This window comes from Nelumbo lutea, chromosome 3, assembly GCF_056320005.1.
Source record: "Nelumbo lutea isolate HS-2025 chromosome 3, American lotus-T2T, whole genome shotgun sequence".
Taxonomy (NCBI): Eukaryota; Viridiplantae; Streptophyta; class Magnoliopsida; order Proteales; family Nelumbonaceae; genus Nelumbo; species Nelumbo lutea.
The window spans coordinates 41,119,208-41,144,100 of record NC_142686.1 but is presented as its reverse complement, the minus strand read 5'-3'; the positions used below and the strand labels follow the sequence as shown (position 1 = coordinate 41,144,100).

At 39.2% G+C, this 24,893-nt stretch overlaps 2 protein-coding genes across 3 annotated transcripts; one reads left to right on the top strand and one right to left on the bottom strand.

The window, feature by feature from the left end:
- Positions 1-2,388: 2,388 nt before the first annotated feature.
- On the top strand, positions 2,389-6,921 carry LOC148864465 (uncharacterized). The gene is made up of 3 exons (XM_088978226.1): positions 2,389-3,826; positions 5,655-5,821; positions 6,725-6,921. Exons 1-3 carry the CDS (start codon positions 3,757-3,759, stop codon positions 6,740-6,742), a joined length of 255 nt encoding a protein of 84 aa, XP_088834352.1. The 5' UTR covers positions 2,389-3,756; the 3' UTR covers positions 6,743-6,921.
- Positions 6,922-9,806: 2,885 nt separating this feature from the next.
- LOC148864464 (glutamate synthase 1 [NADH], chloroplastic) lies at positions 9,807-24,678 on the bottom strand. 2 transcript variants are annotated; one of them, XM_088976493.1, is made up of 22 exons: positions 23,567-24,678; positions 23,345-23,464; positions 23,115-23,228; positions 21,928-22,080; positions 20,913-21,013; positions 20,710-20,806; positions 20,080-20,189; positions 19,253-19,356; positions 18,884-19,063; positions 18,423-18,766; positions 18,264-18,334; positions 17,710-18,179; positions 16,637-17,506; positions 16,112-16,266; positions 15,659-15,820; positions 13,871-15,472; positions 12,663-12,881; positions 12,279-12,547; positions 11,710-12,015; positions 11,357-11,624; positions 10,873-11,130; positions 9,807-10,386 (listed from the first exon to the last, which is right to left on the bottom strand). In XM_088976493.1, the coding sequence occupies exons 1-22, from the start codon at positions 23,942-23,944 to the stop codon at positions 10,120-10,122; spliced, it is 6,618 nt and encodes a 2,205-aa protein (XP_088832619.1). In that variant the 5' UTR covers positions 23,945-24,678; the 3' UTR covers positions 9,807-10,119. The 2 variants fall into 2 exon arrangements, with proteins under 2 accessions (XP_088832619.1, XP_088832620.1); XM_088976494.1 differs by having other exon boundaries at positions 20,381-20,806; positions 23,567-24,554.
- Positions 24,679-24,893: the final 215 nt, after the last annotated feature.

Here is a 24,893-nt window from a genome sequence, read left to right as displayed (position 1 = left end):
GTGATGTAACAGTTGTTGTTTTCAAAAACAAACAAAACTAACCATATTGTCGAACACCCTATCATTTTTTCATGAAATACTTGGAATTTGAGGGAATGAAGAGATTCAAAGCTTTATATTCATTAATTAAGGAGAATAATGAAATCCCATTTCTAGATATTTGGCTGTTCGGGATCAGACAATATGCAATTTATTGATACTTCTTTTTTGATAAAATATATAAAAAAAAAACCTCTCTTCTAGTTTTGAACAAACTTCCCTTCTACCAATGAAAGAGATTGGCTTAATGCATTTATCTTTTGAAGATACCTATTTTACTAAAATAGGTTTATCCTTATGTCTATCAATTCAGATAAAGATTTACTAAAATATTTGCACAAGCGCCACTACTCGAAATGTTTTTTCAAATTTAGGCTTCAAAAGTTAAAGTAATTTTACTTTATAAACTAGTTGTAGGTATATAGTGCTCAATCAGTCCCTCAAAGCATAGTAAATACCGCATTGATACCACATGGACGCTTATGATCAATTTGCAACCAATCTTCCCTCTACGGTGGACCTTCAGAGCATCTCAGGCTTGCAATGAACCCACAACACATCGTAGGAGGTTCGCACGCACTCGGCCCTGCGATAAACTCTCAATCGCTACAATACCTCGGTTCACCAAGAAACAAACCCAGAGGTTACCTATGCACGTAACTTCGAAGGAACGAAAGTGACAAGGGCACCACGTATATCTAATAAGACATCATCCGCCAAACAGTAACATCATTAGTGACCACGTCAGTTAAGAAAAGCGCACAAAAGGTAGTGACACACGTGGGTTATGAGGATCTTCGAGTGAAAGGAAAACCAATCATTGGAAAGATCCCCATAGGGACACGTGGTCAAACCCCAGTAGTGCCCTTAATGATTGACAACAAATCTAACATTCCCTTTTCTGATAGGAAACAAGCACATTTAACTCATTCCTTTTAGAATATTGAGATTTCCCCCATAAATAGAGATCCTCATCGTAATGAAATTCATTTAGCAATCGAGTATCCTCATCATTGATTCCCAACTATCATTCTTGCTTGACGCCCTAGCCTCAGATTCAATCCCCTTTACCCCACGGGTCTTTCTCTGTCTTTTAAAGAGACCGCCTCCTCAATCTAGCCACCACCTTACCTACACTAGTCATTAGTAAGGTCAAGTGAAATTTAAGAGATCAAATTTGGCATTTTGAATATATAGAAAAGATGCCCAAATTTGACAATTTGAGGAGAATATAAATACAAATATATAGAGTAAAAAACTTTGTATTTTGTATATATTTGTACCGTACACATTCATATTTGTATTATATTCAAGTTTAGTAGTACAAATGCAAATAATGTACAATATAAATAGGTTTTGCTTTGTTTGCAATACAAACACTGAACCGGGGTATTTATGCACCCCGGTTCACATTTGCGAGCATTTGTTTGAAATGTAAAAATGTAATGATTATCAAAGTAAAATTGTATTTTCAAACACTTTTGTACTCTTAAAAAAGAGCATTATTATACCTATTTTTTGGATATAAATTTGTATTCTTTTGATAATTAACTTTTCGACCAAAATTAAAGCATTAGAGCATAAAATAGTTGGAACATTTAATGATGGGCCCACACCTTTGCACTGATTTCAAACAAACAGAATGAATACAAAAACAGTTTAAAATGTGAACCATGTTTGCAATGTACATATTTGCATTTGCATTGCAAGCAAACGCAGGTTAACTAAAATTTCAAAGTCTCCACTTTTTACGACAATGAAAATACGAAATAAGGGAAGTAACTATAGGTTTTTCCAAAACTATAGTAGAGGAGGTTTTCATTAAAGTGAAATAAATACAATTTATCAACACTTGGATCCTTGATTTGAACCGATCAAAGAACCTTTCTCGAGTTTCCATATAATGTGTTGCAGACAAAATGTACTACTGTTTGGATCATAATAAAAAGAGTTTTTTGTTTACAAGTAGTGAGAATAAAATTACAGATTAACATTACAAGGGAGAGAACCAACAAGAGAGGTTATGGCTGCAATCTGCTGCTGTTGAGGATGTAAAAATTCCCATTGCTTCTTCCACCGGGTTGGTCAGGGATGGATCCGGCTCACACGCAATCGGGTTTTAAATTGGATTCGGATTTGGACTGGCTCCGAGTTTCTAGTGCCCAAACCAACCTCTAGACCCTCCCTTCTTTTCTGATTTTGCTGACACCCTCCACCTCCAGACAAGGTTTTAGCGCCAGTAGCCAGATTATTTGCCCGAGGCCACTGACAAAATCTTCTTTGATGTGATTTGAAGGATCTGTTTGAGATTTCTTTCGCTTCTTCCGAGTTCTGTCATTTGCCTGATTCGTTCCGTTTCCTCTTCGACCATTCACCGAGTTCACCGACACCTCGGTTGCTTTCTTTTCCTTGCTATGAGATTTGATGGCTTGCAGTTGCAGAGAGCTTTCCGAGGTGCATTGGCGTTTTTCTTGAATGCCGTCTTCTTCCCCTTCTCCAGGATCTTCATCTGAACTAAAGTATCGTTGTTTTTGCACGAACTGGAGTTGCTTACAAGGTGAACCGTTCTTTTTGAACTCAGATACTTGAGAGGGCGGCGATCAGGTTCATGTTCTGCTCTCAACCAATCGCCGGGGGCATCAACTTTTCTGTCTTCGAAATCTTTCAATATTGCTTCATAATCAGTGCCTGGGGTGCTTTGCTTGCATTTCTTCCACGAGTGTTCAACTACACCGCAGTGAAGACAGTTTTGTAAGATTTTCATAAATGAATCGGATCCAGACCAGACCGTTTTCAGTAATCAAGACGAGACCTCTAAAAAGAGATCTCCGAAGATCAATCTCAAATCTCAGACGAACCATTCGGCCTCCGTTAGGGTTTCCCGGTTGGTTTTCTTCGTTTTCCTCTAGTACCCTTCCTGCTGCACTTGCAAAGAGCTTGCAGTACCCATCCGAGATGTATGATCTAGGTATGTCGTGTAACTGAACCCATAACTTCCGGTGCCACAACTTCGCCTTCTCCTCCGACTTGGCGTCTTGCCATTCCGCCACCAGCATCCAGCTAGAACGAATAAACCAGGGGCCACCGTTTAACACCTTAGCCACATCCTCTTTGCTATCAAAAGTGAATTCCCAGCCTCCGCTGTCATCGCGGCCCACCCGAACTGGATTCACTGGTTCCCAGACGTTTCTAACGAAGTTCTTAACATTCTTGATACTGACCCGAATGCGTGGGAAGATCCTTCCTCTAACAGTTCTTCTTACAACCTCCTCCGCTTCTGGGTCCGGCTCAACTGAGATTTCAAAGACAGCCCGTGATTTTTGCGTGCTGGGAGAGTTCTTTTCCCAGTACTGCAATTGCAATTTGCTTCTCCATTTGAACGTTTCTTGACTGATCCGCATTTACTTCCGCGGCTATCTCCTCTTCCGCCATTGATGATGAACAGGGAACAGACCTTGAGAGAGATGAAGAAAGCCTGGGACAGTAGAACCACCTCTCAAATCTCAACAGCAAGCGCAGAGCTACCAAGCGTAAATAGGCCCTAATTATGGGACCCAGTTTATCCGACGGTGAAAATCCCGGCCCAACCCGTTTAAGAGAACGGGTCGGATTTTGGGCTTGGTTGAGCCGTTCATTATTTCTTTCAACCCTGTTGTCATTTGACTCATTTCTCATACCCGATACGCGCTGCTGCAGCCATAGAAAGAACCAGAAGAAATGGCAGGAGAACAGTTGATTAAGCGAATTCCTCGCATTAAATTTCCACAAAGGCATCCAAAACCCTCCGGTCTGTAATCTCTCTCTTTACGAGTTGATCTGTGAATGACGTTTCTTTATCCAATATTTTGGTTTGATTATTCTTGAAGTTTAAACAATCTCATTCTAATATATTGTCTTACTTATCTGGTTGGAGAACATCTAGGGTTTCATTAAATGGGTCAAGTTGATTGAATATATATGCTTGCTAGATGAATAAATTCAGGGTTTATTTCTTTTCTTTCTTTATTCTTCTGTTTTCTCTCTAAATAGGAAATCTTAGTACTGCCAAAGCGGTGAGATGCTCATATGGGTTCAACTCAGATACTACTAATTGGTCAAATCATTTTCACTTTCTACCTTTTTGCAAGGGTTAACCTAAAGATTGTTATCGTTGTGCAGAGATACGTTTGTTTTACACTTCTGGATTTTGTTCTTCGTCGTAAAAAAAAAGAAGGCTGTAACAAATTTGTACTCTGGTTTTTCCCCTGGGCAGTTTCTAACTTTCTTTTTTTTTTTGTGTGTGTGTGTGTGCAAACTGTAATTGGTTTATAATATAAACAATCAAATTAATTGCATGCGGCCTTCCAAAAAAAAGGTTTAAGTGCATGCCACTTATTGAACCTTCAAGAAGTGTGAAGTCAGGCTATTTTAATCCTTAGGACCAAAACATGCGGTCGAGCTCTGTAGTCACTATATTGGTGGTTCTCACTCTAGTGGCAACTAGCCCTTTCATTGATGGCTCTCACTGCAGTGGTGGGTAACCCTTCCACAGTAGCTCTTACTTTGCTCCGGGTGCTTCTTTCTGGGCAGCCTTTAATCTGCTCAAGGTAGCCTTTCTCCTAGATTTGAACCCCCTAGATGTAGGGCTAATCTCTGGTACCAAATCTCATCTGGAACTGGTGGAATGTGTCAAATCATCTTGTTTTACTTTTAACCTTTAGAACTGTAACAGATTGACAGGAGGTTTCCTTACATAGTATAGAAAAAAGACCTAGTGTTACTCATACAACACTTAGGATGGAGCATGGAAATTGTTGTTACGACTTTAAGAATAATGTATGGTGGAACATGTATTGAGATAAATAAGTCGTGTCAAAGTTACATGTGCAAGAGTTCAGATGACTGAACCAATGTAGTTTCCATGTAGAAATGCTCTATGGGGAAATATAGGAATCATTATGAATAGAAGGTATTAGCTTATGGTGTGAAAGGAACAGTAAAGGTAAAAGAAGTTGACAAGCATTGCCCTTTATTCTGGTCGGTAGTTGGATTGTAATGATATTGTTAATTACCTTTCGCCAAATAGCCTCATGTGGTTCTTCCATTGTAGTGCCACGGTGCCACCACCACTTTTTACCAGCAGAAGATGTCACCCAAACTTGTATCAATTAGTGTGGATAGAATACTTTTTTTTTGTGATGAGTTAGTGGATAGAACACATTCCCCAATAATAATAAAGAAGAAAGGATATGGAAGAAAGAAAAGTAGGTTAAGAGGAGAACATAGGTTTGGGGGGAATGGTAGGTTAATGGACCTATCTATATGAAAAAGGACATTACCCAATGTTGGTCCCAGCTAATCTAGATTGGATATGGTCCTAACTTTGGCATGTTTTTGGCACGAAGTGGCAACTCTCAGACTCAATCCCGTTTTCTCACACTTGCCAGGCTGAAATTTTATCATTACACCAAGCAATGGCCCCTAATGGACCTATTTATATCCTTTTAATAAAAGAAAAAGTTACAACCTTGATCCTATCCTTTGTGAATACCAAGTTATTATCTATTTCCCATTCAATTAAGTATTTATCATTACTATAACATTTATTGACTATCATCATGGTAATCAATGTGTAGGTTCTGCATCCCAACCACAAGCAGCATTGGCTTCCAGTGATGCCCATCAGACTTTCTTTTCAGGGGCAAAAATTCCAGCTGCACCAACTAACACTGCTGTAGGAGGGAAAGCTTCCCTTCAGCCAAAACGCACACCAGTGTCCGACAGGGAGATTGAGGCTATTTTGGTTTGTAGAACCTCTTTCCTAATTAATCACTGATCAATTGTAACATGAAAATGGGTTTTCTGGAAGGCAAAGTCTAGCAAGGAGTTAGAGTGACCATTCTATTTTCCAGGCCATAAATGAACTTTGCAGCCTAATATGTTGATTGTTGTGCCATTACCATCTATTGATGTGGATCCATCAACTCACATACCTCTCCTTTACATGGCCAAAGTCTCCCTTTCTTGCCAGTCTTTTATTTGGAAGTCTCAGAGGCTGTAATTCATTTGGGAAGATAGTTCATTGAAGGCAAGCTACATTGGCTGACAGGGCATGATTATGTACTCATTAGCATTGCCAATCCAGAGGGTTGCGACTTGCAAGTTAGATGAACTGCCTAGATTGGCCATGCAATAAGACCTTGTCCATCAGCTATGTCATAACCACAACATCAATTAGCCATGTCTTATTACATTTCATTCAGAGAAAGCTGTACTAAGCACTGAATAAAAAAGATCCCTATTCTTCTACCAAGTAGTGAATATTGGAAAACCTCATCCATAATGATTTGGTTTGCGGAAGTTACTTTGTTGTAGTGAAATATGTCTCAAACTAACACCCTCAGCCTCTGCCAATACGAGGGAAAGCTATTTAATCACCATGGTACCTTTTAGATTTGTTGTAACTCAGACATCAGCTTGATTAGACGACCCCAAGCATCTGGCAAACGAGCTGTTTGAACAGTCTTAATCTACCTCTTTAGCATCTGGTTGGAATCATTTGTTCACCAATAGAATCACCAAGACTTCCCCTTAATGTGCACCATGCTTAGATAATTCAGAAGCATGTTGTTTTAGTACTAATCTGACTCATGATTGGATTTATGTTCCTCTTTACTTGTTCCTGATTATCATCCTCTGTTTGCAGTTGGGTGGGTGCTTCTGATAATTTTGACATGCACTGCAAGAAGGGATGGTATGTTGGTTTTGTTGTTTCCTTTTATGCTTCTTTTAAGAAATATCAAACGTTTCACTTTTATGAGTGATTCTGTAATTTCATGTTTGAGGAAATGGTGGATTAGCTGAGAACTTTGATAAATAAAGAAAAGGATAAAATTAAAAACATATATGCGATTACAGCATTTGAATCCATTTTTTATTTTAATCTGGAAATTATCACTCTATACTAGTTTGGACTAAGGGGCCTTTGCTTGGTATAATGGTAAAATCTTGATCTAACAAGCACAAGAACATGGCTTCTTTTGAAAGTGGCCACTTTATGAAAAAAAAATGCAAAGGTAATAACCTTTATAATCGAGTTTAGACTATGTAGCAATTGGAGGCTGTGCAAATTCATCAAAATAAAAAGAAAAGGAAGCTGTGCAATTAATTTTGAGGTTGAGATGACCAAGTAAATTAATATGAAGTGAAGTTGAACTATTTGAAAGTCTTCACACTTGGGTTTATTGTTCTTCCTAAGCATCATGAGAACATGGGCTGGAAGCATGAGAAAGTGGGTTTGAGCCCGAGAGCGATTAAAAAATGCCAAGGCTTAGAACTTGGATCTATATCCGGTCCATCTCTTCCAAAACCCAAATAGTTAGGATAAGCAATGGTAAATTTGTAATTCCCTTTTTATTCACAACATTGATAGAGAATTCAGTTAAGTGAGAGATTGAGGAGGATGTCACCCAAAGAATTAGAGCAGGATGGACAAATGGAGGTATAAATCGTGTTATACTATGGATAAATGTTGTAGAACAGTGAAAATTTTAAAACATTGGAAATTAGGGAGTTGAAATTTAAGAGTAATTCCTACAGGTGGTAAAATAAGAGGGAAAACAGACCAAGATGATGTGGCCATGTGCAAAGAAGGCCATATGAAGTATCAGTGAGAAGAGGATTTGTTGTAGGTAGATGGGTATGGACTTTGGAAGGGATAGGGGCATGCCAAAAGGAACATAGGTTGAAGTAGTAAGAAATGATGTAATTCTCCGCAATGTTCAAGGTATTGATGCAATACAAACCGATACAGGGGAATGATATTTAATACCATTCCTCCTGTGCCCATATGTATTGTTTGCATCAGCTGGTCCGTATCAGAGTGTTATGTATTAATGTTCAACCAAAACATAAAAGAAAATGATCATTATAATCAGTATTTTATAAACATTAATAAAATGAATGATCTATCAAATCCATTAATCAATCTCTCTCAAAAAATTTTTTAATTTTTTGGTAATTTATAAAAATAAAAATGCTTAGAATAGAATAATTAATTTAGTAATATAATTTCATGTATTTGCATATGGTACTTGGAAATTCTAATGGGCCTAGTATATTTTTAAATTAAGATTATATGTTTCTATAAATTATTAATAATTAATTTAGGGAAAATCTATGATGCTAGGAAGGCATGATACCAGAAGAGCTTTGACCAGTCAAAAACCCTTTGTGAATTTTGATAAATACCATCTGATTGTTTACCACTTTTATGATATTGGTTCATTAGTTACAAGTTTTTCCAATATCATGATTTTTTGTTATCATAATCAGACCCCCATATTTATTATTTATAAAAAATGAAATATTATTTATAAAATATATAAGAATTTAAAATTAAATTAGACTTATTTTTTGCTAATATTCAAAGTAAAATAACAAAATAGAAAATAATTGATTTAGTAATTAAAATATAATAGTTGCATATGATTTGTGATTTGGATCTACATTCTCGCAAATCCAATATATATTTTTAGATTATTTATATCTTTCTGTAACTTTTAATTAATAATACAAATAAATAATTACACATTTATAGCTTTTTTCGTGTAGTAATTGTAAAGTTGTATGATATCTATGTGACCTATGTGATCTCCTAATTGATTGTAATATATTTCTTAATATAAAATATGTATTTACACTTAATTGAGAGTTATTTCGATCTATATAGTATTATTATTATTTATGAGAGTTGTCCAAGGGCATTCATACATATCAATCCACCAACTTATATATATTTTTTTTGAAGTGTATTGTGATACATGTCCGTTTCCAACTTGATTCTCTCGTTGTTTATGGTGTAATCATTGTGGCATGGATGGTTGAGTCCGGCCTTGAGAGAACCCAATACGTAAGAGCCCAGGTTGACGAGGTGGTAACTCCTTTCTGTGGGAATATAGGCAGTGCCGCAGTGGTTTGTTGGCAGCACGAAGCCACGAAGCATCAGTAGCGATATTCTTTTATTAAGGCTCAGTTTGGAAGGAGTAAATACAAATATATACAGTGCAAAATCTTGTAATTTGTATGCATTTGTACTCTTTCCAAACTGAGCTTCAAAGATTTAAAAAAAAAAAGTCACCATTCCATTCCGTTCGGTGCAAAATCATTGGGCACGATTTAAAAAAGAAAAGAAAGAAACCCTTGTCGTGGGGTTGGAAAGAATGCGAAGTTAAATCGGGAGGTCAGTGTCCCTGCCTTGCATGCATAAACGAGTAGTGAGATCAATGTACTGGGAAGCTTCATGCCTAAACTCATTGTAATTTGTGAAATATGGTTTAATGGGGGGAAAAATCTCGGTGAAATATGAGAATGAAGGATTCATACGAATGCACCCATCTTCAAGCATCCGATGAACTAGCTGGTTCAGTTTAATGTTGCAATCTTCAAAAATTTTACCCAACTTATATTAGAGATAAAAGCGTCTTAACCCAATCTTTTCAGGCAACACATAGTTGCTATAAGAAAATTGTGAAGCATTACTGCATAGCCACGAGACATGTTTTTCATGGTATTTAATGGTTACCGAGCGTTGCATAAATTTCTGTTACCGCAAAAGAACTACGTGGTTTGTAATCGTCTCCTGCAAGGGTGGGGGTTATTGTTAGAGATTTTGCGATACCTGCCAAACGCTGTGTCTAAAGTGTTTTTCTTCTTCATTACCAGCCCATTTGACAAGGAAAATGTCTCAGCAACCACAGCATTTTTTTCCCCACTTAGGGGATAAAAGATTAAAAAAGAAAACTTTGCCATATATAATTTATAAATAGGCCAATCAAAACGAACTGTACATTATTTCATGTAAAATATAGCAAAAGCATTACGACTTTCCCTAAGAATTGGAGGGGATTAAATAAAACATAAAAAAGACTAAACGCAACAAAATACCAACACCCCCCCACAAGAGACATAAAAACCACCTGAATGCCACTTTATCGGCACGCCCCCTAAAGGCCCACTCAACAGGCAATCCATGTATAATCAAATTTTTCTTCTTTCCTTGATCGATCTGAAAAGTAAGAACCGAACCAGAGAAGAGGTCGCCTATGTCATTAGAGTGAGTCGACTGCTGTCTTGTTGTTTCTGGACGTCCTGGCTATCACTTGTGCCGGGGTCGCTATCTCTCATCAGGTACGTGTCCACCTGAGCCGCAGCTTGTCGCCCCTCCGAGATTGCCCAGACCACCAGTGATTGTCCACGTCTGCAGTCCCCGGCAGCAAAGACCCCTTCAACATTAGTTGAGAATTTTCCATAGTCTGCTTTCAAGTTTGACCGGTTGTCTTTTTCCAAGCCTAGCCGGTCCGCAATTGTCTGGAAACATTAATCAATACAAACATGGGTAAGTCCCCGGTACACAGGACGCAGCTGGGCGAGTCTCTTTTAACTGGTAAAGCATTAATGAAATGCGATTTCCAAAAGCCTAACTCAACAAGGATCAGAAAAACAGATCATTTTGGCGAAGCAAAGCAACACCAAGGTGCGTACCTCCCCCAATTCAGTGCCTCTGGTATACATTACCTACTTTCAGGGTGTGAGGCACCTTGGTATATATCATCCCTCTAATCAAAATATGCAGTGAAGTTGCCCCAGTTAATAATTAATTGGGAATATGATGTAGAAAAGATATGATATGGAAAGAGTTTTGACCAATCAAAACCCACCCATGAATTTTGATAAATAACACCTTATTTGCTCCCACGTTTGTGATTTCAATTTATTGGTTAGTTATTTTTCCCATAACATAGTCGAACCCCCTAATTAATTATAATAAGATGCACAAAAAGTAAGTGTACTTACCGACTCAGGACCAAGGAAACCCATGGCAAGGAGAACCAGGTCAGCTTCAATTATCTCCTCAGAGCCCTCAATTTCCTTGAATTGGAACCTTCCACTTTCATCCTTTTCCCAGCGAACTCGAACCACCTCAAGTCCTTTCACTGCTCCATTCTCATCTCCCAAAAACCGCTTCGTCAATACCTCATAGGACCTTGGATCTTTCCCGAATTTGGTAGCTGCTTCCTGGTGTCCATAATCTACACGGAATATGCGAGGCCACTAAAAACGACCAAAAAAAGCGAAGTATTAATTAGTTAGACAGTCATCTAGGAAGACAACAACAAGCTCGATAGATAAAGGATCTATAAGCCAGAGATTGCTTAGAGACCCTATAAGCCTCAAGGCTTGAGCTCCTTTTAATAATTTTAATTTTTTTCAATAGATTAATTTTGTTATCAACTAAATACGTTTGGCTGTTTAAGAATAATATAGGAAAGTGACAAACCTGTGGCCAAGGGTTGCCGGGAGACCTAGTCTGCGGTGGTTGTGGAAGAAGCTCAAGATTTATGATGTTGGTACAACCATGGCGAATGGATGTCCCTAGGCAGTCTGTACCAGTGTCACCACCTCCTATGACCACCACTTTCTTCCCCTTAGCAGATATGATGTTCCCATCCTGGAGATTACTGTCAAGCAAGCTTTTGGTGTTTGCATGAAGAAATTCCATGGCAAAATGGACTCCCTTCAGCTCCCGTCCTGGAACAGGAAGATCTCTGCAAGACCACAATTATAAGAGATCTTCAATGTGTTATCACCATAGCCTAGCTATCTTGATAATGGTTAGAATTGTGATTTTACCTTGGTTTTGTAGCTCCTAAGGCCAAAACAATAGCATCATGCTCTGCACGAAGCCGATCAATGGAGTACAATGGATCTGTTCCAACATTAGCATTCACCACAAAATTGACACCTTCTTCAGCCATAAGATTGACACGCCTTTGAACAACGTCCACCTTGTCAGCCTTCATATTGGGAACTCCATACATCATTAATCCTCCAATCCGGTCGGCACGTTCAAGCACTGTCACTAAATGGCCCATTTTATTTAACTGGTCTGCAGCAGCCAAGCCCGCTGGTCCACTACCCACAATAGCAACTCTCTTCCTGCATTTAGAGATACAAGTTGATTTTCCATTCAAATATTTGTGAAAAATAGAAGATGTGCCTATAAACAATAATATCATCATGAAAAAATGTAACGGTATAAAAAAAAAAAAGGAAAATTGAAGGAGTGCCTCAAATTTGGCAGATATGGATATTGAGAATATCGGTATCATAGGAAATAAACACCAAGCAATAGATGATATTTCCATTTTTTTATCAGAAATATTTCCAAATTCATTGATGACTAGAAGAGGAAGGCATACCCAGTTCTTCTAAGGGGTGGTCGTGGCACCATCCACCCTTCCTTGAAGGCCTTGTCGATGATGGTGCACTCTATGCTTTTGATGGATACGGGGTTCTCTATGATACCAAGTACACAAGAACCTTCACAAGGTGCTGGGCACACTCTACCAGTAAACTCTGGGAAGCTATTTGTCTCTAGAAGTCGATCCAATGCTTCACGCCACCTATTTTGGTACACCAATTCATTGAACTCTGGTATCTTATTCCCAAGAGGACAACCAGAATTCTCCTGTATACGAGAAGCAACAAGTGAACACTTTGGGCAAGACAAGACTGTTGCCTAACAAGCTAAAGGGGATATAATAATAATTTGAACTTTGGCTATATATGCAAGCCGTTGCTACCTGATGGCAGAAGGGAGTTCCGCAGTCCATGCAACGAGCCGATTGGGTGTTTAAAAGTGGGCCTGGTTTTGGCTCTTCCATAACCTCCTTCCAGTCACTAATCCGATTAGAAGGATCTCTGTATGAAATGCTTTCTCGTTCATAAGCAATAAAGCCTCCATTCTTGATGGCATTGTCAACCTTAGTTGGCCTCTTCAATTGTACTGCCTTTTCCACCTTCTGCAAATACCCCAAACTCCTTTTAGACTATTGACAAACAAGTAAATAAGACAAGCTTTAATCTACAACAGGTTCATAACAAGTAAGAGTTTACACAGTTTCCAAAGAGAATATTGCAATTTTTTTACTAAACCGAAGGCTGCTGGCTCTCTAGAAACAAAAATAAACGTTCCATAAATACATTGATTATATGTAAACAACCAAACTTTCGTTGAATGAAGCAAATGGCTAGAGGTTTGAAAACTACAAAAACCTTTACCAAAAAAAAAAAAAAAAAAAAAACTTTACCAGAAAAAGAATATTATTTGATGGTTAATAATTTGGAATTTAATTGAACAGAATGACAAATATAAAAGCTTATTGAGCATCCTTTCAGGTAACCATTTTGGTGATCTGGCGTGAAAGAAACATCACAACAATAAAAGTTGAGCATTTTCAGTCAAAGTCATCTCAAGGCATAGAATTCTCATAATTGATCGTCACAAGGATTTCAAGGAAGTGCCTCTTACTATATGTTTTGCTTTGATCTGGTGCCTATGGTCACATTGCATGGCAACTTCTTTTTCATGGCTTCCTTTTATGCATATTTTCATACATCTCCAAAGTCAATAGAGTAGTACTTTGCATTAAAGAAAAAGGTAACAACACTCGAGCCATGCTAACTTGAATGAGCAACATTATAGTGCAATAACAAAGGAAAAGGTCAATAACATCTTTTAAGATTAAACAACGCTACCTGCCACTTTTGACTCGGGCAATAACAGTTTAGCTCAAGCACATCAAAGCTGAACAAAAAAAAAAAAAGCTCTATAAAATGAAGAAGATAAACTTGTGATTTTTCCACTACAAAAACATCCAAGACATTCTGTCTGGTAAGATCAGGATATCCATTTTACATGCAGGATAATCTACTATATATTAAAAGAACAAATTGTAATCAAGTAAGAAACAAGGAAAATTGCAGAAAGCTGAATAAAAAAGTAAGCTACCTGACTTGCTTTATCATTCAAGGATGCTGCTGCCAACTTCTTAAGTTCTTCAAAAGCATCCTTCTCCATCAACTCTGCTTCTTCTTGTTCCTCAGCTTCTTTGGCAGCCCGTTCCTTGGCATCTTTGGCAGCTTGTTCTGCCCTTAGGTTTGCAAGAACCCGCTTATAATCTCTAGGGACTACCTTAATAAACTTTGGTAGAAGATTCTCAAAGTTGGCAAGGACTTCTCTAGCTAACTCACTGTTTGTATGGCGCTGATGTTGTTGTATCATCATTCTTAATGTCATAATATCCTCTTCATCTTCAACTTTATCAAGATCTACCAGTTCAAGATTGCATCGAGATTGGAACTTCCCATCAACATCAAGAACATAGGCAATCCCACCACTCATACCGGCAGCAAAATTCCTCCCAGTTTTACCAAGAACAACAACTGTCCCACCTGTCATGTATTCACACCCATGATCACCCACTCCTTCAACAACTGCCTTGGCCCCTGAATTACGCACACAGAATCTCTCAGCTGCCATCCCATTGAAATATGCTTCCCCACTTGTTGCACCATAAAGAGCCACATTGCCAATCACAATGTTCTCCTTTGGATCAAACTGGCTTTCTCTTGGAGGATAGACTACAATTTTTCCACCTGATAATCCTTTTCCAACATAGTCATTGCTGTCACCTTCAAGCTCAAGTGTGATACCAGGACAGAGGAATGCTCCAAAACTCTGACCAGCACTTCCACCGAGCTTGATGTGGATGGTATCTGCAGGAAGACCTGCCATGTGGTAGCGTTTAGTGACTTCATGGCTCAGCATAGTTCCAACAGCACGGTTCACATTACGGATCAGAACTTCAATGTATACTGGAAGACCTTTCTCCAGAGCTGGTGTGGATAAAGCTATCAGTTTGTTGTCCAAAGCCATGTCTAGGCCATGATCCTGTTTCTGGATACAGTACTGTGCAGCCTCTGGCCTAATGTCAGCAGCAGGTCTGAGTAGTAGAGAAAGATCAATATTCTCCAGCTTCTCATTGTTGCTAACCACTTCTTTATCAACTTCTAGCATATCTGAATGCCCAACCATTTCATTGATGGTTCGGAATCCTAGCTGGGACATAATCTCTCGGACCTCCTCAGCTAGCATAAAGAAGAAATTTATGACATGCTCAGGCTCTCCAGCAAACTTCTCACGAAGAACAGGATCTTGGGTAGCAATTCCCACTGGACATGTGTTCTTGTGGCACTTCCTCATCATTATGCAACCAAGGGTTATGAGAGGGGCAGTGCTGAAACCAAACTCCTCTGCACCAAGAAGTGCTGCAATGACCACATCTCTTCCAGTTTTAAGTTGGCCATCTGTCTGGAGAATCGTTCGACCACGAAGGTCATTGGCAACTAGGGTTTGATGGGTTTCAGCCAAACCAAGCTCCCAAGGTAACCCAGCATTCTTGATACCAGTCCAACGTGAAGCTCCTGTCCCTCCATCATGGCCCGAGATCAAGACATGGTCAGCATGGCCCTTCACTACCCCACTAGCAATGACTCCTACACCAGCTACGGATACCAGCTTAACACTGATTCGAGCCCCAGGATTAGCATTCTAGAAAAGATTGGAACAGAGAAATACAAGCGGTTAGATGGTTTACACCTGATGAATACAATTAAATGCTCAGTTATAGTTGGGGGTGTTATTTTGATGCTTTACCAGGAAGTCTAATTACAACTACAGAAGCAACAATAAAATCATAAGGACCATAAAAGAAATAAGAATATTAAATATGTATACCTTGAGATCATGAATTAATTGTGCAAGGTCTTCAATGGAGTAGATATCATGATGGGGAGGAGGACTGATGAGTCCAACACCAGCAGTAGAGTTTCTGGTAACTGCAATGTCTCCAATAACCTTGTGACCTGGAAGTTCACCTCCTTCACCTGGCTTGGCACCCTGTACAAAAATGCAGGCCTTAACTTCAGAATTAATTCAACCCACAAAGAAAAAAAAGCTCCAGTTCTTATATAACCTCACCAAATGCCAGAGGCAGGTATCAGTTGCAAAGACACCCACAGGTGCCTTGCAGACTCAGCAGCATCTGCCCATGAAGATAAACCCATAAACAAGAGGAACTGCTGTTCCAATAGGAATAGAGGTGCAAAGTAGGAAAATTTGAACCTCAAGTGTTAAGGTACAAAATATAGGAAGCAATCAGAGTACACGTGTATAATACCAAACAATTACCTGAGCCATTTTTATCTGTAGTTCATCTGCATTTGTAAGGTAATAACTAGAAACTCCAAATCTCCCACTGGCAACCTGCTTAATTGCACTCCTCTTTGGATTCATTGAACCATCAGGAAGAGGCTGCATCCGAGATGGTTGCTCGCCTCCCTCACCTGCAGTAAAAAATCATACAGTAAATAAATGAAAATATTCGTGTATTAAGTATAAATCAATTAAGAATCACATGGAACCCTCTCACCCCTGAACCCTAGAATCTAAAAGCCAATCAGTCCTCGTTAACTTTTCCATGAAGCAGTAAGGTATGGGTTGTAAACATATGATCCCATGTAGGACAGGTTAGTTATGCCATAGGCCCCTGTTTTAGGACTTCCCAAATTCCTCATGAATTTTAGATACAATATTTATATTAACAGCCAGGTTTTCTAAAAATATTTTTATTTTCTAACTCTTAAAACAGCCAGATAATCTAGATGTACAGAGATTGCTTCAAAGTATATAGTATTGATCAATAAACAAAATCACCTGTATTTGATTTCCCCCCAAGTGTATTCATGGCAATTGCTAGGGTGGTGTGAGCCTCAAGTGATATTGACCCATAACTCATGGCCCCTGTACAGAACCGCTTCACAATCTCACTAGCAGGTTCCACCTCATCCAATGGAACCTTCACCTTTGCTTCTTTAAACTTCAGCATACCCCGCAAATTGCAGCTCTTATTGAGTTCCTGTATGCGCTTGGAATACTCTCTATATGCAGCCACACTGTTTGATCTAGCAGCCTCCTGTAGCTTTGCCATAGCAAGGGGATCATTAAGGTGAATTTCCCCGCCTTTTCTCCAATGATAATCCCCAGGATTGGGCAATGCAACAGCCTCAGCACTTCCAGGAGGCAAAGCACGGGTTGGAAACGCCATCTCATGTAGTCGAAGTGCATCACGAGCAAGCATTTCAAATGTTGCACCCTCAACTCGGCTTGGGGACCCAGCAAAACATTTCTGGATAACCTCCGATGAAAGACCCAATGCTTCAAAGATCTGGGCTCCCTTGTAAGAAGCAAGTGTTGATATCCCCATTTTTGCAAGAACCTTCATCATTCCATAGTTGCTTGCTTTGAAATACTTCTTGACCAGTTCCTCCTTCGAGTGGAACTCACCACTAGCTCTAGGGGGGATCTTGCCATCAATCTGCAATCTCCAAATGGTTTCTATGGCCAAGTATGGGCATATGGCATCAGCACCATATCCAACTAGGGTACAGAAATGATGAACTTCACGTGGCTCAGCAGATTCAACTATCAAACCAATTCGAGTACGTTCAAGCTTCTCCACCAAATGATGATGGACAGCACCAATAGCTAAGAGAGAACTTACAGCCACACGGCTTGGTGAAAAAGCTGCATTAGAACAGATGAAAAATAGCTTCAATATGTTAGTATAAAATATCAAATTTTTTGAAGCTAAAGATTGATCCTATATCAGGTTTATCAAAGGGAACATATAAGACAGCTAATATAGTTAAAACTTTAGTTTCCTTGAGGCCCTACAGCTACAAGTAGAGAATTTTCTGGAATGTTTCTTGAGTTGGAAAAATGGCTACCTCTGTCAGAAAGCACAAGTATTGTAAAACCCTCCTTAATCGCTTCATGTGCTTCAGAACAAATCCTATCTAACGTCTCCTCCAAACCCTTCCTACCACGGCTTTTAAGATAAGTGATGTCAAGAACCTTGCTCCGCCAACCTCTGTAGTTCATCCTTTTGATGGCTTCCATTTCTTCAACGGATAAGAGAGGCCCTTTCAGTGAGAGCCGATGGCACTGTTGCTCAGTGGTTTCTGTCAAATCTCCTTCTGGTCCAATCATGCACTCCATGGAGGTCACTATCTTCTCCCTAATTGGATCAATTGGCGGATTTGTAACCTGAGCAAACATCTGCTTAAAATACTCAAATGTGAGCTTCTCTCTGTTTGACATCACTGCCAATGGAGTATCATTTCCCATAGAACCAAGAGCCTCAGTAGCATCTTTTGCCATGGGAAGCAATAGCATCTCCAAGGCTTCAACTGTGTAACTGCACCAGACAAGAAAAGAAATAGTCTTAGATAATGGCAAAACAACAAAGACAGTAGGCAAAAAGGATGTGCAAGATACTTACCCAAAAGCCTTCAGTGGAGCCACTAATCCATGTATACCCATGTTTTCCATGTTCTCATCATGGCTAGATGCCTAGATTATAATACAATTAAACCACTATTAGAATTTGCCAAAAAGCAAAATCCAGAAAGGAGTGAAAGGCAAAGTTAACTGGACTCACTGGCACTGATCCAGATATAGCTGGTGGAACCCTATCAGCTTCATGAACAGAATCAACTATGTCCTTGAGCTCTATCTTCTGTCTACTCAGCCACTCCCCATAAGGCCTTGCTAGAGAATACTGCCGCTTCAGGGCTTCATCATCCACAACAATGTGCTTTTCAAAATCTACTAAAAGCATCATTCCAGGGTTGAGTCTTCCCTTCCTGCAGATATCCTCAGGTGGAATGTCTACCACACCAACCTCACTTGCCATGATAACTCGCCCACTATGTGTAACATAAAAGCGACCAGGACGCAATCCATTACGATCCAATGTGGCTCCAAGATAGCGGCCATCAGTAACTGCAAATTTTTAATATGAAGTAAAAGCTCAAGCATGAAGAGAAATTTATAACATACCAGTTAAAAAACAAGAGAGAAATTTGTGACACCATGTAATACTAGAAGTTTGTGACCTACATGAAATAAGGGCAGGTCCATCCCATGGCTCCATAACAGCTGAGAAGTATTCATACAAGGCTTTTCTATCTGGGTCCATATTCTTGTCATTTTGCCATGCTTCAGGAATCATCATCATAATAGCTTCAGGAAGACTTCTACCAGCTCGAACCAAGAGCTCAAGCACACCGTCAAAAGCTCCTGCAAGAACCACATGCATTAAAATAGAAAATACTAAGTTGTCAATATAAATATATAACAAGCACCTTTCTTCCTCCTCCAACATAAGAATATGCTTTTTAGATAAATATATGTCGTGTAATGTGTATACATGCATTTCTGGAAACAAATTAGCAAGTGCAGTGGAAAATGTTCAGTTTAAAGTCCCACCTGAATCAGATGAGCTAGCATCAACAATTGGTAAAAGCTTCTTCATCTCATTCTTTGACAGGCCAAGCTTCTTGCATCTCAATAGACCTTCACGTGCCTTCATCCTGAATGTAAAAAACAAGTAAAATTATTAGCACCAATTAAATGTAACAAATGTAAGTTACAGAAAGTGACTTCTAAATATTAGATTCTCCATGTGCATTCAAATATGAGTAGGGGCGAGGGCACAGTGGCAGGGTGGGTTTGAGCGGAACACCCACCCCCCATCAGGGACGGGGAATCCCCGAATTTCCCCCACCCCAAAGCAACCACCTAAAAATACATCTTATTGTTATGGGAATTTGGGGTATTTTAGGAATTGGATTATGACAATTTGGGAGTATTATGAAAATGAAATTATGGGATCCTAGGGTTTTAAAAATTTGGGGATAACTTAGAAGTGTTTTAGAAATTAATACTAAACCCATGAATACTTTACTAGTTTGCCATTGGGTTCAGGGCGAGTTTGGGGAATTATATGCAAACTCCGTCCCCACCCTGTCCCCAATTCGGGGCAAGAATATTTTCCCCGTCCCCGCTTAAGATCGGGGAAAATCCGCCCCATTCAGGGCGGGGCCCTAGTTTTATGGGAGAAATTGCCATCCCTAAATATGAGATTGACAAAGTCCACCTCGACACAATAAAGAATTTAGTCCATTCCCATATCCAATTAAATAGGATACCAACCAACCTCCAAATCTCTATACACTACAAGGCTTATCCAGAAAAATAAATAAATATAATCAAATAAACATATGACATTGAACAATCAACTAAGTAGTCAATACCAATTTATGTTGCCACGAAGTGTGTTGATCTCCCCATTGTGGCCCAAGACACGCATGGGTTGAGCACGATCCCAGCTAGGAAAAGTGTTTGTCGAGAACCGGGAATGTATCTGCACAACAATGAGAAAAACCAAATAATATTACTCACAGTTTTATCCAATCCATTCATAGAAATGAAGGAGTCTTCTTTAGGGAAAAAAAAAAAAAAAAACATGAATTCCATTCAGGACACCTAATAAAGAATATAACTTTGGATGTATCAGTAGTGTCAATACAATGCATTTTGAGAAACCTAAGCTACCTTGACCAAACACAATTTCCTTTCCACCTCCAAACTGGAATTCTCATCCTCAGTAATTGGCCATGGGGAGGATAACTGCATCAAGTTTCTGCAACATGGTTTACTCCATAATAAGGTTTCTCACCAACTCACCCAAGGTATCCAATCCAGCACCCAAATTGAAACAGTAATCAAAAGAGTAGTTAAGAAATCATTTCAAATTCCGATGCCCTTAGAACACCTTGCTTCTGACCTTACATCCATTTTTACCAGCGAGTTCCCCATGCTGCTCGTTGTTGAAGTATGGAGTTTGTGGAGAAAAAAACAAAGGGAACGGGGAATATATTTACCAGGGCCATGTAGCTTGTAAACCTCTCATTGCCAAGATCTGCATAGTAATAATCTTGTAACTGATCAGGCTTTAGCTGACCTTTGTAAACAATCGTTCTGTGAGACGAGGGAATTGTATAAAGGATCAGCCATAAAACTCCATCAAACTAAGAACCATAGTTCCTCAGGCAAGAATATATCAAATAGTTATCAGAGAGCATACCTTGAGGAGAGAGAACATATATAGAAGTCTCTCACTCCACCATGCTGGAGGTTTAAAGCAGCTCTGATAGCCACCATTGAGACCCTTCTTAATATGTACATCTGCAAACACAACCAAAGTGAAAAGCACCTGAATTAAGCTAGACTGCCAGTGTAGTATCAGATGCATAATCATATGGTTCCATTTTATAAGGGGAAAGGAGGGCTAAATTATAATTATTATATATTACTTTACCTTTTTCTCAAAAAAAATTATAATAAAATAATATTCAGTTTCAACCTGCATTTTCTTTTCCTGTCCTATGACGCTTAGATACTACATGCCTAGCATACTGGTATGGGACACTATGTACATGATCCAACACTAGATACTGTTTGGACACGTCTAGATATATTCTATAGCATCAACACTCTTAAATGCAAAATGCTATACTTTAATATATCATACTACTAATAAAATCGTGTATGTTAGAAAATTAAATTGGGCAAAAGCATGGTGTAGGTATATTGTATGAATATGTCACCTGTATCCATGTTTGGGAATTTTCAGGAAATGGAGTCATATCCCGATTTCCCATATCCGAATCCATGTCAGTTTCCACATCTGGGAATCATGGTTCTTATGTTGTCATTTCTTTTATCTTTTTTTCTTGTGAGATGGTTCTGAATCTTTTTCAAATGAATGGTCCTCAACCTCCAAAAATTAAATTACAAAATTAAATACATGTTACTCCTTCCCCTCCTGTTGTGCTTGGTTTGAAAGCTCACAGTTAGTCACCTAATTACATAATTGGGAACATTTGTATAAGCTATTTTTACTTCAGACAATTCCTAACTGAGAAGGCCCGTTAATGGAAGAACATGGGGCCAATTAACAAAACATGGAAACATAAAGTATGCTTCAGAGATCATCATCATGATCCTAATGCTACTACTACTAGTACAACAGCACAACCAATTTTGAAGTTGCTAAGCTGCATTTCAAATAAATGAATCAACATAACCAAGAGAGCTACCTGTTGCTCAAAATCGGATTTTGATCTAGGACTTGGAGTAAGAAATACTTGCTCAATAACAGGCTCTGTCTGCAGAGCAGACTTGCCCAATCCTGTATTATCAGTTGGAACAGAACGCCACCCAAGAACAACATGCCCCAGAGATTCTGCAACCTGCATGTGGGCCAGCAAAAGGTTTATTTAGAAACATCAAAATGAGAATTTGTGAAATAAAATTAAACAAAAACAAATGTAAGGAAGATGAAATTATAAATTAGATTTTTAGTTTCATAATGAAAAAGACCATCCACCAGAAACCAAGAAATTAATAGGAAACTAAGAATATAAGAAGATAAAAATAAATTGTGTGTATTTTGCACAACATGCTAGCATAAAATCACCTTCACAGAAAGTCTGTAACCTTGATACATGCATGGAATAATAGTCGTTTGAATCATTTGCCAAATGGCATATGATAGCAGCCACATGTCAAAAGACAACTTCTAAACACATAATGTAAATGCACAACAGAATTAAAATATCCCTATGTGTAGTAAAAAGTCTCTTATTAGAGTCGAGTAGCAAAATTTTCTAGATCAGCCACATGTTCACTCCCAACCAACACCAGCCCTATACTCCACATGTTACCGTTGTTAGCGGTTCAAACTTGTAACTTTAATGTCAAAGAAATGCCCAAAAAGAAGCTTATTCTGGACGAGTGGCAAAGTTTTCTTGCCTGAAATTTACCTCATATAAATAATGGAGTGGAGATAGGAACTGTGGGTTCTTCTAAACCCCAAAACAAGTTGCTACGTGGAAGATTACAGATTCGTTTTTATCTCACTAAAAGATTTAACGGGTAGACCGTTCCAACTAATAATACATGGGTGAGAATAATCTTTATACATTCCCATACCAGATAACAAATGAGTGCATAGTTTGAAGTGGACAAAAAAAATGTGAAATTCTAATTCTTGGTCCGCTCAAGAGAAATTCCAGATCCAAACCAACTACAGGACTACTCTCACTGTTAGTAGTTTCATCCTTATAATTTATAAATATCTTGTTCTAAGAAGATTTATAAGAAAAAGCCAAAATAAATGAGAAGGAAAAAATAAATTATCCAATACAACTCTTCCCCTTGGTAAACGTTAAAACAGAGAAGTACATGCAAAAGCACATCCCTCCGAAACTGGCAAAGGAATTACCTTCGTAAATACTGTTTTACTTTCTTCCCTGCGAGTCTCAGATGTTGGCAAGAAGAACATACCAACGGCATACTCGCCTGGTGGTGGTAGTTCGAACCCAACATCCATAGCAACCTAATAATGGTAAAACAAACAACAAAATCAATAAAAAAGGGCTATTCTGATGAAAACCGAACCATGTTAAATCATAAAAATCAGTGTTAACAGAGAGACAGAAAGAGATGACGTGCCTCCTTGAAGAAAACGTGAGGAAGAGCTACAAGAATGCCGGCTCCATCACCAGTGTTTGTTTCGCAGCCACATGCACCTCTATGGGACATTCGGATCAACATCTCCAGCGCATCCGTCACCTGGAAAAAGGGACAGCGCCATGTAGAATCAGTCGCACAATCAAGTAAATCAACCACCTTTCGTAATCCAAAACGTAAAAGGTATATTTTTAAAAGCCTTACAGTTTTCCTGCTTGTTTCACCGGAGAGCTCGGCTACAAATCCAACACCACAAGAGTCTTTATCAAATGAGGGATCGTACAGACCGAGTGGCTTCTCCGGCACCTGCGAGAACGCCGAGCGCACTACGACTCTAAGCTTTGGTGAACGTCCAGGGCCGTCCGATTGCCATAGATGAAGCCTTTCGGGACCCAATTGACGCAATTTCGTCCCAAAGAATTTATTCTCCACGGCATTACGCCGTGCAGAGCACGAAGATGTACCGCGACTCAAAGGAGCCGCGACATTCCATCCTCGATGGCTCAAGGACGGGCTGTTACGGGAAGGTAGAACGACCGACTTGGTCTGAAGTTGGAAGGCAGAGCCTGGAACGGCTGACATGTCTAAAAAACTCAAGATTTTTTAAGAGATTTTCAAAGAATAACTCGTTTCAGGGGAGACAAAGTGAGTTTCTTTTCTATAGATCGATTTATGTTTCCTTCAAGGATGTTACCAGATTTTGCTTCGAGAAACTCTAACTGAAAAACGGATCAAAGATCGATCAGGAAAATCATCAGCAAAAGCCCTGACGGAGAGAGAAAAATAAAAGTTCTAGCCTATTGAGAAGCCAAAACCGAAAGTTTCGCCTTAACGGGCTCTTCCCTGGTATTCACGATACAGCAAAAGTATTTAGCTCAGCAAACCACAGAAATCTTTGAAGCAGTTTAAACTTTAAAGGACCAGATTAGTTTATCAGATCTGAACGGTTTTCAAATGAAGAACTTGAGCTTTCATCGCCGATTCTACTGAGATCACCCTGAAAAGATGCTGATCTATCGCTTGGTACCGATGTTAGACCAAATATGCAGAAGTTCGGTTTCTTCGACGAGTTGAAAATGAAAATGAAAATGGTTGCCTTAAAATTCAAGAATATAATAACAAAAGAAATAAAAAGAGCTTGAAAGCAGAGAGCGAGAGACTCCTCCCCTCAACCGACAACCTGCTCTTCGTCTCCACAGCCGAGGGGAAACTCTCTATTTATAACGGATTATTTGGTTCTGGGCTTCCACACCCCACCCCCGTCAGCCCATCTACCACCTCCCCTGAAGGCCTGAATGAATTTCTTCCTTCTTCGTTCACTTACCGCGAGCGCATGTGGGTCCCACGTATTTGCTATAATGAATTGACAGCTCCAATTTCTCTGTCAACGCCACGTGGATGTTTGCACTATGCGGCACGCTACAGCCGCTAATGGTGGGCCCCACTAACGGACGAAACTCCCTCCGAACCTAGTTACTTTTTTAGCCGCCCCCAGGCTCGGTCCCGAGCCTCCGCGCCTCGTCCCAGTAAA